The sequence below is a fragment of the Peromyscus leucopus genome, chromosome 1, assembly GCF_004664715.2.
Source record: "Peromyscus leucopus breed LL Stock chromosome 1, UCI_PerLeu_2.1, whole genome shotgun sequence".
Taxonomy (NCBI): domain Eukaryota; kingdom Metazoa; phylum Chordata; class Mammalia; order Rodentia; family Cricetidae; genus Peromyscus; species Peromyscus leucopus.
The window spans coordinates 18497774-18515657 of record NC_051063.1 but is presented as its reverse complement, the minus strand read 5'-3'; the positions used below and the strand labels follow the sequence as shown (position 1 = coordinate 18515657).

General features: G+C 43.5%; 1 protein-coding gene across 1 annotated transcript in view; it reads left to right on the top strand.

Moving 5' to 3' along the window:
• Positions 1-17884, top strand: part of Pgm5 (phosphoglucomutase 5) — a 171462-nt gene that overhangs the window by 135502 nt on the left and 18076 nt on the right. The window contains exon 10 of the mRNA XM_028894120.2: positions 9356-9490. Coding sequence (XP_028749953.1) covers positions 9356-9490 — 135 coding nt within the window. The remainder of the gene's footprint in view (positions 1-9355; positions 9491-17884) is intronic.

Below are 17884 nucleotides of genomic sequence, written 5' to 3'. Positions count from 1 at the left end.
AGCAGTTCAGCTGATATTTAAAACTTGGTGTAAATGTGTACCAGCAAGCTAATAAGGAAAGCCAAATCCAATCTGCTTATTTGTAACTCTGGGCATGTTAATGCTTCAAGGTATGCAGGCTTCATGGAAACAGTTGGATGTTCTCAACCTGGGAGAAAGAAATTCATTCAGAGGAAATGTGAAGACCACTCATTTTCAGACTTGTCATTTTAACACACAGGAACCTGGTCTGTCCTTTTTAATTTAATTGTATTGTTCTAAATACAATAAAGTTTATTGTATTTAGAAACAATAAAGAACATAAATTGGCAGTCTGGAAATCACACTTAAGTTCTGGGGTGTGGTGCTGGACTTTGTCCCTAGGTGCCATCACCCTCTCCACCCCACACCCAGAATTTACTGAGCCCCCAGCATCTATTACATGATACAAAGGCCACTGGATAGTGTTAACTGAGGACACTGGAGCTCCAAAGCCCAGGGCTTCTCTATCCGGGATAACTGGTCAACCTTCAGCTTCACCTGTCTACTTCAATCACATCATTATCGATGAACCACCTGAGAGACTAGAACAGTGACAGCGACCATTGCTCTATTGTATGCCATTACTGGAGTGTGGTTTCTGCATCTAGAAGCAGAACATTGGAAAAGATTCAGTTGGACTGGTAAGCCACCAATAAAGTTTATTTAAGTCTGAAAGTTGGCACTCAGATGTAGTAATCCTTCTGTGTGGAGTAACAGAAGTGTGTAGTTACCATAATAGGTATTGAGTGGTATTGAAAAACAATCCCAGTGATAAATATGAATTCCTGTCCTTACTTAGGAAACTATGGAGAAGGTAGTTGAATTGATTATTTCATGTTCTTACCCATTGGATGAGTGTTTACCACACAGTTGCTGTATGCCACTCAGGTAGTTGAATTGATTATTTCATGTTCTTACCCATTGGATGAGCATTTACCACACAGTTGCTGTATGCCACTCAGTCTTCTGGTCCTGAGAACCCAGCGGTGTACAGGGCAGCTATGATTCCTGCCCTCTGCTTAATGACAGTTTAGCTGGAGAGGTAACTTGATGTTGAATTTGAAATTATTGTAGAATTTATTGAACAGTGTTATGGAGAAAGAACTTAGTTGGGCATGCATATCAGAGGAACTAACGTAGACCAGGATTCTAGAAAGGTCTTCAGAGGGAGGTGACAGTTAAGCCATGCTCAGGAGAGTAAACAGGAGCTGGCCCAGGTAAGATCATTGCATCATACTCTGTAACTTTCTTCAACTGAATATAATTACATGACTGTTTAGGTTTCTTGCTAATGAGATTGATTCTTGACAATCTCATGGGGTATTATGATACCTACAGTTATATTTTTGGACTTCAACACTTCTGACACACTTGTAGTCATGGCAAATGAAGACAACTTAGCTATCTGCTTTGCTATACATGCCTCTTAGTGGAACATCTTGAAAGCTATTGGAAAAAATATTTTCTAGTATTCCATTTCCCTGAAATTTTCCTATTTGTCCTCCAAGGACCAAACACAGTTTTTTTTTTTATAGTTATCTACTTGTTACTGCTATGAAAATAGAGTGATGGGAACATGGTTTCTTGCTAGTTGGGAGACCCCATTCTGCTTCTAGAGAGTTCAGTTACAATGAATTAAACTCTCCTGGAAAAAGTTGTTAGGTTTAGGGCTGTCTTCTAAACTGTGAGGAGACACATCTAAGTGTTCTTCAGTCATAGGCACTTCTTACTGAGATGCTAATGTCTCTGTACAGTCAGGAGGGTCACCCAAACCAGGAAATATTAGTATAAAAGGCAAGGCCGTACACTCTCACAGGAAATAAGGGAGGAAGTGCTACTATGACTGGGGAAGTGTCTCTGAATCCAGAGTCTTCCAGACTCAGGGCCAGTGTGGTGCTGGGTGAACAGGGATGAGCAATAGCTCTAACCAAGAAATAGATAAATGTGTGTGATCTGTTTCCACTGACCCACATTTGATGGTTAGGATTTTGATGAGGAAAACACAAGCAACTTCTCATTGCTTGAGGTAGCATTTGCTAGATGGGTGCTTTGAGAGGGCATCTAAGGAGCCATTTGGCTTTGATTTTCCCCCCAGGTAATTCTTTCACTCTTTCTAATTGTTGGACCCAACAGGGCTTGTTTGTTATTAAAAAAAATCCTCAATGAGAATGGTCCCCATAGGCTTATTATTTGAACACTTTGTCTGTAGTGGTGGAACTATTTGGGAAGGACTAGAAGGTGTGGCTTTGTTGGAGGTGTGTCACTGGAGATGGGACTTGAGACTTCATAGGCCCATAAGCTCTCTCTCTCTCTCTCTCTCTCTCTCTTCTCTCTCTCTCTGCCTCATGCTTGTGGATCAGATATAAGCAGGCACTGCTCTGGTTCCATGCCTTCTTGCCTGCTGGAACCTTGAGGCCCCTACCTAAATGCTTTCTTTTATAAGTTATCTTGGTCATGATGTTCTGTCCCAGCAGGAGAAAAATCCCTAAGACCAAGCCTAAGTGAGAATGTGTCCTTGGGTGTAGGTGTGCAGTCAGTACACTGCACAAAGGCCGCTAGCCTAATGGGAAAGGTGAAAGTCCAAAGCTAGCCAAGAGGAAAGATGCTTTGGTGTCCCTCTCCCACCCAGAAGGGGTCGCATTTTATAATTCAAACAAAGGCCCTGTATGGAGGAGCTGCTGCCTTACTTGATTATTTTTGAACTCATGTTTCCAATTAATTCTATGACTTAAATAAAGGAAAACAGGCAACTCCATGTAGTTTAGTGTGTGTGTTCCATCCAAATCCCCTGCTCGATGGGCTGCGTGCTTTCTTCTACAAAATATGGTTCAGATGTTACATGGCGATGTTTGCACCTTGACGCTTTCCAGATAAATGGCCAGGATTTCCTGTGGGAGATAATATCCACATTAGACTCAGAGTGTCTTCCAAAGTTGTTCTTTCTCCAGGGTCACATGCCTCATGTGGCCAACTGACTGTCCATGTGACGCTGTACCAGATTTCAGGGCCATATGCTGTTTCCCCTGGAATTCATCCTACATCAGCGTTTGAGTGAGTCTGCTGCTGCCAATAGTTGTTGGTAATGTACAGATCCTCCTGCTGCCTGGCTGCAACATGTCCTATAGTCTCCAAGCTAACATCTGGCGGCTCTGCATGGATTTAGCAACTAGCAGATCTCTCTGCCTTGAATTACATCTGGGTTTAAAAAAAACCCAAATAACAACTCCTCCAACGTTCATTTATCAAACACTTATCAGATACTTACTCTGCATATGGCTCTGAGCCAGCTTTGAGGATCGTACAAAACAGGAGAAATTGGTTGGACATTTTGCATGAGAAGCGATGGATATGTGAACATGAGCTCTTTCATGTAGGGTAGCATCCATATTTGCCTGGAGTCACGAGACCTAGAGGCTCTTACTGTGTTCCAACAGTGGGCCAGTCTCGACAATTTCCTTTCTTCTCCATAAGCAGAGAAAAGGCCAGGATCACATCTGAGGGTTTTCAGGTCCTTAAGTGTCTAATGACTACTAACAAAGGAGCCCTTTATTGCTGAAGAAGCCATTTCAGGGGAAGATCATTGGCAGGAGACTGAAAAGATCAGCTGTGATTTCAGAGGGAAGGCAACATTCTGATTTAGTTAAATGAAGACTAATCTTAATTCTGCCTACTTTTTAAAAAGGGCCAGTGAGGCGACTCAGCAGGTAAAGGCACTTGCCAACAAGCCTGATGACCTGAGTTCAATCCCCAGAACCCACATGGTAGAAAGAGAGAACCAACTCCCAAAAGTTGTCCTCTGGCCTCCACACATGCACTGTGGCACATGCATGTGTTACCCCACCACCCCACATACAATAATAATAAAATATAATAAAAAAATAAACAAGGATGCACCATTACATTGTACAGTATCAGCCTGAAGGCTTTACTTGGTAATCATATTCAGAATCATTCAACTTTAACATAGGAAGAATCATGTCTTTTATGGTGACTGATACTTTCCAAAGCACTTTTCACACACAGTTTCTGATATGATGCTTCTAGCCACCCTATAAGCCAGGCTGTACGATTTTTCATCCAAGATAGGAAACTAAGGCTTGGAGAGCTTAAATGACTTACTCAAGACCACCAGCCAGTGAGTGGCCAAGCTGGAATTCTAGCCTGGGTTTATCTGGTTGCTATTCCTGAATGTCTCCAAACTGCCTATGCACAGTAAATCAGAGAGGGGTAAATCTGAGATTTAAAAAAAAAGAAAGAAAGAAATGCTACTGTGGTGTCTAGACACTGATGGGGTATTTGTGGAGAGAGCTGTGTGCAGTAGGTGATATTGCAACAGATCTAGGGTGGGCCCAACTCTGCTCTCAGCACCGAGGTGTGTACTGCAGGCAAATTTAAGGCAGGAACTTTTATACCACCCAGCCCCATAATTCACCCCATCTGCTAAAGGAGACCAGCACCCTCTCCTATGCATTTTTTTTATCATGGCTGTGTGTCATTCTGACATTCTAGCTGCTATAGCTACAGAGAAGTCATAGATTCCTTCATGGCTATTCTGGGAATTCCTTAGAATACTATGCTAAAATCTAAAAACTGACATGTAGCACAAAGATATTATTGCAGTGGTCCCGATTGATTGCAACATCCAATTCACCAAGACAGCCACTATATCCCAGTGCCTAAGGGACTTCCCATACAAATTCAATCACCATGTCTGGGCCAAGGGCCTAGCACTACTGTCTTATAAGGACAAGTCCCCTCCCAGCTAATTCCAGTGTGCAGCAAAGTTTGCAATCTGTCCACAGTTGCATAGCCAGGAACCCACACTGGCTCAACTTTTATTGCTTTAGACAAACTTGCTCGGTTTTAGCACATGGTGCCAGTAAAGGATGGGCTAGTAAGTGTAGGATGCTGACTTCTTTGTAATGTGCCGGTGATTTCTATCTCTAATTGTTATCTTCTACAACTCCCTGCTCAGGTGGGGCCATCAGTCCCAGTTCACCACAAAGAATGTGTATCTGTTTTCATGTAGCTAAAGGTCCAAGATCCTTCAGGACTGCCTGGTGAGGTCCCTAAAATTGCTCACTCCAGGTGTTGAACATGTAGTGACATTAATTAACAAGTGGTTATGGCGGATCTACACTATGTCTGGCATTGTCCTGACTCTGCAGCTAAAGTGGAAGTGAACAGGATGTGCAAGGCTCTTCTTCTCAGAGCTGATGAGTGATTTGAAGACAAAGCACAGTAGGTCAAACACTTTAGTGTCAAGTTGCCATGGGAACTTGTTTTAGCCATTTGCTCTGGGCCTTGTCTGTTCAAGAGGATTTATGGCAGCTGAAACACATAATGAAGCTGTTAGAATATAAATAAGAAACAGAAATCAAAACTGGGGAATGTGTCAATTGAAACGCCAAGGGCAGAAGAAGAAAAACTCATAATCATGGAGGTCCACTTGGACGCAACTTCAAGTTTAGTTTTAAATGTTCTGGCAGCCATATTGGGAAGGGAAATATGGTTAGTTACAAAGTGTTTATTGTCAGAAAGCAAAAGATGACCAGTTCCTCGAGGGAAGGAAAGACTTTCAAAACACTTGGCTTGTGAGACAATGTCTCATATCTAGTTTCCTACTGTCTCTGACAGTATTTCTATAGGACTGGGAAAGTGGACATTATAAGACCGTGGTGTAGCAGTGTGCACCAAGAGAAAGAATGGCAAACTAAAGTTCCATTCATTAAATCACTTACAGCAGGAGCAGGTGGTCAGAAGGCAGTTGATGTGGGTCAACCGTAGTTCAGATGCATCTATAGCTGGAACGGGAACACTGGGAAGCGAAGGGGTTGAATCTCCTGATGATGATCTCCATCACTGTCATTTTTGCCTACTAAAATTCTGATATGGCAGCTGGCCACAGTTTCTGTTCTCTACTATAAGGTTAAAGGGTAAATATTCCAGGCTGTGCATGATGTAATCGTTTATACCCGAGGCCAGCAAACACTTCTGTAGAGAACTATATAATAAATATTTTAGGTCTGATGCACTAGATGATCTCTGCCACAATTATGAGTTTCTAAAACTACAGGGCAGAAATAGCTGGAGGCAATCCCTAACTGAAGAGGCATAGTTGTGTCCCAATAAAACTTAATTAAAAACCAAAGCAAAAACAGAGGGTCTGACAGATTTCACCTACAGGCAATCTGTTGCCAACCTCTGAAAAACCTAAAAACACCAATGAAAACAAAGGAAACCCATATTATTGTTGTTTGGTTTTGGTGAAATGAAGGAATGGCAAGAAGCTTGACAAGTCTTATTTAATAGTGACTTTGGCCTTACTGGTTTTATTCATAGTAATAATGATTCATGCCGAAAAGAACATGGCTCATGTATGAACTGCAAAGTCATTATTTTCATGGAAGGAACATGCAGATCTCAAAGACATCCAATCTAACTCTTCACATGTAGAAATAGTACTCACCAGACATGGTGTATTAGTTCTGTTTCTGGTCCCCACGACCAAAGACCTGCGAAGAAGTGACTGAAGAGGAGGAGGGTTAATTTTGTGTCACAGTTGCTATAGCGACAGTCTGCCTTGGCAGAGAAAGCATGGCAGTAGGCATGCAAAGCCACTTGCTGGGGAATGCTGGTGCTTTGATGTCTTTCTCCTTTTCCCCATTTTAGTTAGTTGTGATCCAAGTCATAGGATGGTGCGCCCCCATATGTAGAGCGGGTCTTCCTCCTTGGAGAATCATCTCTGGAAACACTCTTCCAGATGCACTCAGAAGTGTGTCTCTTAGATAACTCTAAGTCAAATCAACAATGAATATTAACCTTACCCATGGACATGACATTGTAATGTAGAAGGGGGGAGGGTCTGTCTGAAAAGTCATGCATTCCATGCGGAGAAGAGAATTGCGATGTTGTTTGCCTGTAATGGCTTCTCAAACAACCTTGGTTCTCAATTAAGATCTTATGGTTGGCATTCTAGGAAAGAGAGATGATGGTAAACTATTCTCAGTAGGCAGGTGTGTGCCATTCACTTGGATATCACCTCTTCAAGTTCAAACTTTCTTCCTTCCTACTAATTACTAATGCTCTTCTATGTGGGTAGCATGCAGTATTACCAATGGGGAAGTGTGATTTCATTTGTAAAGGCTTAGTTATGAACTTATTAGAAATTGATGAGTCAATATGACCTGAAGTCTTACATACCTCCCACTGGCCATAAACAGACCCAGGAGGTTCATTGTGTGATGGAATCTGTCTCAAAGACTTGAGTCTGTGAAAGGACCAGAAAAAGTATCTCCTGAGTTATTTGACACTTGCAAAGAGAGGTGTGTTAAGTACCTTAGCTTTAGAATTGCTTTAATCAACCTGTAGACAAGCCATACATAGTCCTGGGAGTGATGAGGTATGTATGTTCTGGTGTGTCTCATATTGTGACAATGAGAATGTAGGCTTCAATATCAATAACAATTTTGAAAGCATCTGTGAAAATGTAACTGTGAGCATATCTGTGGGACTTTCAGGGCTCTGGGATTGGTTTGAACAGCATTTTGCAGCAGGCATTTTCTGGATAGTAGGAAATATATTTCTTTGTTCCATGTTCACTGTTCAGTTCCTTTACTCCATTTGGGATTTGTTGACTTTTCAGCTCTCTGGTGGCAAAGGGTAGCTAGCTAAGAAATGAGGTTTTGATGATTGTAATAAATGACCCCAGGTTTATGAAGGGCAAACATTGTGTCTTTACCTTCATATACCTAGGACATAGCCTAGTGCTTATTCCATAGGACCACTTTCATATGTGAACCCAAGGAGTAAAAACTAGTACTTGGTTGCCAATAAGGGAGCTGATTTCCATTGGTCTGTGTTGAACAACTCTAAAAGAAACAAAAGTGTTGTGTTTGAGGATTGAGACAAAACTTTAAAAAGTAGAAAACCATGCATATGGGATCAGATGCCCTCCTGTATCAGCCGTGGTCAGGTCTGGGATGGGGTAAGGAACTTGCAGTCAGATGTACATAGCAGGTAAGGTGTGAGTTTGGTAATGCCAGTTCATAGCCAGCAGGACTGGACGCCGGGGCCATCGCCATGATAAATTACTTAGGGAAAATGTCTGACATCAAGGTCACCTAAGACATCTACTTTTTAGGAAGTGGTGACTGGCAGACACTCTATTACATCCTTTTTACTCACTAATGCTGTACTGATCAGACTTTGTTAGCTGCCTTAGAACATATTTCCATTGGTGGTCTGAATATGATCTCATGGTCATAAAAGTATGGTCATATATTGACTATCCCTGTCACCAATGAGAAAAAAAGTACATAGAATAGAGGTTTTTTAAGCTAAAAACAAATTTAATATTGGGTAGCCTTTCATTCACCTGGCCACAGCTCTGTCCTGACCCCAAGCTGGTGCCCAGCATTTCTAGGTAAGAAAGAAATGGTCACCTAAGACGATGAGGTTGTTCTCAGCAACACTCCCAGCCTGGATGAAGAGGCAGCCCTGAGCACTTCACTGTGGGGTTCTACCACAATGATAATGGGAAAAGGGGTGAAGCTAAGCCTAACAGTGTACGGGGAAACCTGAACCTTAAAATGAGAAGCAGCTACTTAGCATGTGGGTACACACATGTAATACCACTCTTGTAAGGTGGGGACAGGGTCTTGAGTTCAGGACCAGCTTGGCTGACATGGCAAGACTCAGTCTAAGAAATAGGGGCAGGGTGGGGAGGGAGGAAACAGAGTCTTTCTTTCTTTTCTTTTCTTTTTGGTTTTTTGAGACAGGGTTTCTCTATGTAGCTTTGGAGCCTTTCCTAGAACACACTTTGTAGCCCAGGCTGGCCTTGAACTCACAGAGATCCACCTGCCTCTGCTTCCCGAGTGCTGGCATTAAAGGTGTGTGCCACCACCGCCCGGCGAGTGTTTCTTATTACAGTAGATAATTTGCTTCATGCCTATTAAGTTCAGATTTATAAGGGTTCCACCATGGATTTGAGAACATTTATTAAATGGTATTCTATTCCAGCTGTCTCTACTGTTTTTCCAATTCTCACATCACTAGACCAAGACAATCTGAACATGTGATTGTAGTTTGGCTCTTCAACATCTGCCCACATTAGCACCAGAAATAGAATCGAGAAACAAATGAATAACCTCAAGTAGCCTTTGGGTTTACCACAGTGTTGTGCTTGAGTGAGGACACAGGACCAACTATAAATTGGCATGGCCCTGATGGGCTTTGGTGTATAGAGCTATTCTGATTTCTGTGGTATGTATTGGTTATCGTGGCCTGTGTATTCACTTGTTCAGTGAGCTGTTTGGGATGTTCTTGGTCTCAGGGCCTGAGGATCATTTTCTCGGATGCATCACGGCTCATCTTCCGGCTCAGTTCCTCCAGTGGTGTGCGGGCTACCATCAGACTGTATGCAGAGAGCTACGAGAGGGATCCCAGCGGTCACGACCAGGAACCACAGGTACACCATCAGAGCTCTGCTCTTGGCACTGTGTGTCTTGCCTTTTAGAGCTCCCATGGGCCTTTCATGACAAGACATAATGATAGCTTCAGTGGGAGGTAAGTTGTGTGTGACCTCAAGTAAATTTACTTCATTCATGGAAGTGTTTGAAGCAGAAGAACTTCTCTCCAAGATCTGGGATGATTTCAGGCCAGGATTTCCCAAATAACTCACCTCTCTTCAGTGTCCTGTGGCTGAACATGGGTTCCAATAAGAACAGGCATATTGTATACATAAGGAAATTAAAGTCAAAATTTTCAAACCCTTGACTGTGCCAATGTAAATGATTAACCTTTAGGTATCAGGAAAACCCTGGATTGGAGCAAGATATTGAGGTAACTGTACAAATACCGCCCTGGGCTTCCTCTCTCAGACTGAGGAAGCACTCACAAATACTTTACCCATAAACCACTGCACTTCAGCATTTACTGACATGGCAGACAGACTGACCAATCAGAAAAGACCCATTCCATCATTGAGCGCATCATGCCATACTGCCAGGTGCTCTTGCCTCCTTGGTCTTTCCTTTGATCTGGTGCTTTGGGTGCCTCCCTGGGCTAAAACATTAGCTATACTTCTGTTTGGAAAAGCAGAGGGCAGAAATCCAGGCTATTTCTCATTGTACAGTTATTTAGAATTTCTGGCTCTAATCTGTCTCCCGGGGCCATCCCTTTCTCTAGGTAGTTTAGTTTGCATATTGTGGATTCTTCCACCTGCTCCCATAAGTCAAAGGTCTGTCAGAACAAAATCATCCCACACGGGGAAGTAGAGGCCCGAGAGCCATTCTCAGGGTCACCAGGGCATGAGTAGACAGTGTCCGTGACCAGCATTTAGTCTTAGCCTTTCCTCTCAGGGTTGTGAGCTCTCCGTGCAGGGAGGGTCAGGCTCTGCCAAAATAACTTGTTAGTGAGCACACTTCACCCGAGATAGTCCCAAGCCACGCAAGAACTTACATTCTCTTTCCGAATAAAACTGTCTTCTGTGTCTCACGTCGAGGCCGGAGATGAAAGGCAGGAGCTCCGCACTGGGTGAGGGATGGGATTCCTGGCCTCCCCAGCTCTGAGTCACTCTGACTTGAGACTGTTTTTTTTTCTTAGCATTCTCTTCCCTATTTGCACAGGAAAAGTAGTTAAGATACTTGCTTGTTTTTATTTACCTGCCTTGCTGGGCTTCATCCAGGCCATTAGGCCTTCTGTACACAAATACGTCTCCGAGGAGGTCCATGAAGCAAGTGGCGCTTTTGATAAAGGTTTTCCCTGAGGCCAAAAATTCTCCACAGGCCTGCTTTTAGATGGTTGTGTGGGTGAAGAAAACATAACTAGTGCTTGTTTTAGCCCCCATTACTGCACATTTTCCACCCTGTGGGTGGACTAGTTCGCCAGTTTGAATGGCTGAGGAATCCCTTCTTTACAGTTTCTCTTAGGATCTCAGTCGTTTTTCTCCTTCTCTAACCCAAGTAAGAGTCTTTCCCTAGACCCAGCTGGACAGGGCTCAGTACATTTATTTTAGCACATGATCTAGTTAAAAGTTCTGTATTAAAATAGAACTCCTGATTAAAATAGCACATATCATCAGCTCACTAACTGGAGCCCTATTGCATAAAACATTGGGATCATGATATAATAGTCAAAATGTAAAAGAATTCTAACCCCATAAGAAAGGGGAGGAGATGGGGAGGAAGAAGAGAAGAGAGGAAGGGAGGAAGGGGGAGGGGAGGGAGGCTCAGCTAGCTTACCCGCATTAATCACTGCTGAGCTCCATCTGGGTCCTTCCATTGGCGGCTCTAAGTCTTTTAAGAAATGTTGCTTTCTGGCACAAACTGTTTTTTCCTTCTAAGAACCACGAGACAAAGCTTTGGTTGGCCACTAACAGAGATAAAGAGGGACCCTGGAGCTGCCCAGTCCCCACTGACAAGCGGCCAGCAGGCAAAGACTGGCTTGTACTTCCTTAGATTCTACTTCGGTTTTATCACCCAGATTGCAGAGAACATACATACACACACCATACACACACACACACACACACACACACACACACACACACATACCACACACACACACACAACATACACACAACACCCCCCACACACAAACCACACACACACACCACATACACACACACCACACATATGCACATACACCACACACACCACACACACACCACACACCACACACATACACATACACCACAAACACACATACATACCACACACACACCACACCACACACATACACACCACACACATACACATACACCACAAACACACATACATACCACACACACACACCACACACATACACACCACACACATACACCACACACATCACAAACACACACACACACACACACACACACACACACACACACACACACACACTGGCCCAATGCTGTAGTCATCTACATACTAGTTATTTTGCATGAGGCCAGAGTTCTCTTCAAATACCATACTGGTTCCTGGCTATTTCATTTGCATGTGGATTGTTTCTTTCTCAGATGTTTAAAGCACATGAGGAAGTGTTAGACATTTAGACTCATCACTTCAAGGAGGAAGTGTTTCAATTAGCCTAGTGATTCTACCAGGAAACCCCATGACCTACACCCATGCTGCTCTTGACCCCTACAGCTAGAGTGTCGGTTGTATCGCTTTGTAGAGACGGTCATGTTATTTGTTTTAAGTTGATGTCAAGTCATTATTTACTGACACAAACTGTTTTCAAATATTCTCTCCATACTCCTTACCCTGTGGGTCAGTGGTGAGTGGAGGAAGGACATAGAGAAGGCCCCAGGACTGAAGGTATTTGCACAGCTTTGGTCCTTGGTATATGAGGAAAGAAAGCCTCCCCAAGGGCAGATGCTGAAAATTCACATGGTTTTCAAGCATAGTTACTTCAGTGTTACTGGCGAGCAGGAACCCGGTGAGCTCTCAGGCCAGCTGGTGGGAATTTGTAGAAAGGGTCAAGCCAAAATGGATTAAATTCACAGGTAACTAGAAATGGCAGGTTGTTTCCATAGTCTTTCCATCCCGCTTCTCAACAGGATTGCTCAATTAACATTGTGTTCGCCTTAGTCCCCTGTCCAGAGGAGCCCGTGGGTGGAGTGGCTAATGTACAAAAGACAGTTGAAGGGAAAAGGAAGAACGTTTTATTAAGGGCTAGGTTATCAGAGAATGAAGGTCAGCCTGGGACTAATCAAGATGTAACCACACCCCAGCCCGCTCCAATCTTGGGAAGGAGCCAATACTCGTGAACCTTCCTTGAAACTGATTAAGTGATGTCTTTTTGATAAGCTGCATCTAGCAGATGAATGCCTAAAGCACCAGGAGTCTTTTTATATTTAATTCACATGTCAGATAAGCCCAAGCCCATGGCCATTTTGTTCCAACAGTTCTTATAATAATTTATAGTTCAGAAGGAGACAATATAGAGCCATTTTGTTGTCTACAGAGAGAATGTATAGGTCAGGGCACTTTTGAGAGTGGAGGTATCTACTAATACATTGCGATTGGCCCCTATCAACTGGCCATGTGGTTACTCCAGCTACTTGCTTCCATCCTGGTGTAGAACTGTATGGCTTCTTAGATGGAGACTTCTGAGGAAGAGGAAAGGAGTGAAGAGTCAGATCATCAACGTTCAGTCCAGACTATCATCTGAACCACTTGGCGAGATCTATAGAAACATCCACAGCAGGCCCATGTGCAGAGATTCAGTTGGCCTGATGTAGAACTTGTGATTTGTTGAGATGCTTCTAATGCTGGTTTTTAATGTAGCTGTAATGTGCCAGGCTCAATTCTACATACTCCATATACCCTGTTATCCCTCATTTCACTGCCCCCAGCCTGGGATTGTCATTAGTTTTACAAAAGAGAAAACTGAGATAGGGAGTTGTTCTGATCCATGGATCAGGTCATTTCTGCATTGGTATTGTTTTAAGAAAGACTTCCAATCAGACTAATGTGTGGGTGGAGTTTCTCTGTATCTTGGCAGCCACTCCCAAATAACCATTCAGAGACTTATTATTAATTAGAAGTGCTCAGCTGATAGCTCAAGCTGGTTACTAGCTAACTCTTACATTTTACATTAACCCACGTTTCTTATCTACCCTCGTACCTTCTTTCAACATGGCATGTTCATCTTGCTTCTTTCTGCATCTCACCAAGATTCTGAGAGACTCCTCTTCTACCTCATGCTCTCTCTTTTTCTGCAAATCCCACCTGACCTCTACCAGTCAGCTTCTTTATTAATCCAATCACAGTGACGCATATTTACACAGTATAAAGGAAGATTCCACACTAATGGTTGAGTCCAAAGGGGCGGGTATTTCTCACCTGAGCTTGAGTTCAATGCTGTGTCTGGAAGTTTAGTTCAATTTTGTTATTAAAAGACTTGCCTTTTAGGGCTAGAGGGATGGCTCAGCAGTTATGAGGTTTATCTTTCCACATTTATTTATTCTTTGAGCCTCCAACATCAATTGGGTTCCAAGAACTCAGTAAAATTCAATTCAACTCCATTTTGCCTGACCTCAGGAAAGGGCTCCACTTGACTTGTTTGTTCCAGAAGATTCAGCTCATGGATGGCCAAGGAAGAAATATGCAAGGTCAACTATGGGGGATGAGTGAGGAGTTTCTGTACCCCTCCAACACCCCTCAACCCCCACGCAATACTTCTTTGTGTGCACCTTCCCATGAGTTTTCCCAGCCCTCTTCAGGGGTTTTTATGGAGCCTTCATTACTCACATTTGATTGATAAAGCCATTGTCCTTAGTTGTTGAACTCACCTTGGGGTCAGGGAGTCACCACAAGTTCAAACTGCCTAACCACATGGGTGTGTCCTTGTCAGACATCACCCAGCCTGAAGACACCTTGTGAGTATGAAGTTGGGTATGGTTGGAATATAATCAACACAGACACTCATCACCCAGGAAGTCCCAAAAGAGTTAGGTCTATGTCAGGAAACAGGAACAAAACCACATATGGTTTTTACCATATCAGACATGGGTAAATGGTAAGTTTTCTCCCCTTTATTTTTTTTATTAGCAATGAGTAGCTTTTTACAACATTATTGAAAGCATAATGTTCTCAATACATACTGGTTGTATTTTATAGCTAATAAAGAGCCTGAAATTATTAGTCAAAACCTTGAAGAATAGAATTAGAAATTGAGGTATTTATGATGTGAGAGTTGGAAACATACCAGACTTCAACATAACACAAATAAGCATTACTTAGCCAGTCCACTTTCATGATACAATGAAAACATGTGTGTATATGAACATTTATGCATATGTATTTATATGTCTCTGTGTGTGTGTGTGTGTGTGTGTGAGAGAGAGAGAGAGAGAGAGAGAGAGAGAGAGAGAGAGAAAGAGAGCATGATGTTCGAGTCATATGATAAACATATAGTAAAACACTATTTTGTTATCTAGACAGAAAATCTGCATAGGAATGTTTTAACGGACACATGTTTGAAGAAATCCATGAGGAAATACTTCATTTTCCTTTTCTCCTCAGAATTTAGTATGTGTTGCTGTCATGTGGCACAGAGCAGGAGGGAGAAGTCAGGCAGAGAGTTTAGAGAAGAAACACGTGGTGAAAGAGCTGGGTTATAGACTCCATGGCTGAGTTACGGAGTTGGCTCTCTTCCTTGGGAGAGATGGATGACCCAGACATCTTCAGAGATGTAAAAATAATATGAGGTGGTGAAAGATGACCAGCTGTTGGCCATAGCTAATGAATATGTAATTTGAGGAAATGGAAATAAGCTCGAGCTGAAGGAGGAGAGATTCAGATCCGCTGTCAGGACCATTTCCCAACAGTGATGTCTCCACTAGCCCTGCAGGGATGGCTGGTTTGTGCTTTTCCAGAAGTCTCTGTAATCGTGTCGATTCAAATAATAATTTTAAAATGTGGGCAAGAATGCAGAGGATTGACTAAGATAATGTCTCAATGTATTTTTTCAGCCTTAAAATGCCAATTCTGCTTAGAGGGAGGGAGGAAGGGGGGGAGGAGAGATAGGGAGAGAGGGAGGGAGGGAGAGAGAGAGAGAGAGAGAGAGAGAGAGAGAGAGAGGGAGAGAGAGAGAGAGAGATCACATTCTAGAGGGTGGGTTAGATTTCCCTCTAGTGGTGCAGAAAGAAACTGTCTTTCACAACTCTGCCACTTGGAGCAGAATTAATCTTTAAACAAATAAAAAGTTATATAGTTTTCTTGTTTTTGTTGTTACTGTCTTGTTTCTCCCTCTCTTTCTCCCTCCCTCTCCCTCCATCCTCCCCCCTCTCTCCCACTCGCTCCCATGCATGTGTGTGGTCAGTGTGGGAGGTGGGTACTGGAAATCTGAACTTAGGTTCTTGCATTTGCCCAGCCAGGTCTTAACCCACAGAGCCATCTCTGGCCCTGTTGTACAGGTTTTCTTATATTTCTGCTGGCTTAGTAGAATTACTTGCTGAGGAAAACCAAAACGAAGTCAAAAGAACCACCAGACCCACAGTTCTCCCTTTTCTGGCCTTGATCTTGAGATCTGGACCCCCAACTCAGCCATTTCTGTTATTTCCCTGGAGCTGAGAAGCCTCCTTGGATGGCTGGGAATCCGATGACAGGTGAAAGCCTCCTTTGAGCTGGGAGTTTGGCAGACATTTCGAAGGGTGTCACACACCAGCACTGATTAGAGTTTTGATGACAACAGGCCTTTTCCTCAACCAACCTTTGTGATCAGAACTCTCTTCAAGGCACTGAGTGTGTGATGGCCCTGTCTACCCACACTGTCCTCTGTCTAGAACTTGTGAGAAATAGACAACTGCCTGTGCATATCCCTCATGTCAATCCTACAGGCAGAGCCCAGGTCACATCTCCTTTAGAGCAGTATAAACAGAAGAGACTCTCCAAGTCTTATGACAGAGTCTCAAGTTGACAACCTGTCCAAGAAAACCGAGTGGCCTTAAGAACAGAACGTGGAGGAACAGAGCGTGTACCTTGACCTTGGCTTCAGGTTGGGTTTGGCTTAAGGTTTAGAAACCCCAAAGGTTAACAAAATGAGATGTGCCATTCTCATGTAACACTCACAGGTCAAAACAAGAACAATGAAACGAGTGTAAGGAAACATCACTTTCGAGTTCTGTTCCTTCCGATGCTCTACCGACTCTCCAAAATTAAAGACAGTTTCAGCTCTTACCAGGTCTCTGTTGAGCCTCAGCATTGCTGTGTGCAAAGCACCTGTTTAAACAGCCATTGGTTCACCCCGCACTGTTTATGTCTACACATCATCCAGTCTTGCTGGATCCTGTTTACTCGGCCTCAGAAGAAAGCATGAATGAATTTGTGCTGGTCATTCAAGTACAGAAGGTCACTAGTCCAACTCCTCTCACCAGATGAATGGGTTTGACAAGCTGTGACCAGCGCCATCTGGCTTTTCTAGCGTCATGTCTGTTCCAGCCCCGCTACACAACACAACACTTTAGAGCCTTTTCATAGAAAGCCACACAAGTCTCATGGCTGGTGGTGATTCAGGGTTTCTTTGAAGTAGAAGCCTTTTGGTGTGGCTAGTAAATCATTGCCTTTGCTCAGCAGCAGGCGTGTGTCACAGCACATGAATGCTAGCAGGGAACCTGGGCAGAGGCTGAGACCTTTGGCAGAAAGCTCCAGACTCAGTGTATTCAGCTAGCACCTGGAGAGGGCACTGCCAGGCTTCACCAGAGCCATGCACCAGCTGGGAGATGGCCGCTACTGTGAGAGAGGAGGTCAGCTGCCTCAGCTCTCCTTAGACTCTTGGCTGGGTTTAAGTTTGCCATTCTAGTGTCGTATTGAGAGATCCTGTGCAAGATGCTCAACAGGGGAGTCCCTTGTCCTTGACTTTGCTTCTCAGTAATGCTGGGGTCTAAGGGGAGCTCGGGGTGGGGGCGGGGTATTTTGATGGCAGAATACTAGGTCTTGGGAAGGAGGAAAGGAAAAGGGGGGTAATGAAGTTCTGGTTTTAAGTAGTGTGAGGGGAGGGGCCCATTTCAGAACACATCCGTTGTAGAAATTGTCATGGGAGGCCCTGCGTGGCTAGCTGGGACCCGTGTAAGCCCTGTAAGTTAGATGAGACCATGAGAGTGGCTTAAAGTAATGGTTCCATTATTGTCAGATGTGAAAGGGCCAGCAAATCAGGAGATAACTGCCAGTGACAAAATGATTTATTACATTCTTGAAGAAGAGGGGGCACCCCCCCCATACCAGATCACGCAGAGTGTATAAGGGGGCAGCTGGGAGGCAGAAGAGGCAAGGGGAAACCTTGGGCTGAAGCCTCCATTAGTTTTCCGTGATAAAAGTAGGCTGGGCCAGGCAAGCAAGTTTAGGGCTAGTCGGTTTGGATAATTCCAGGAGGC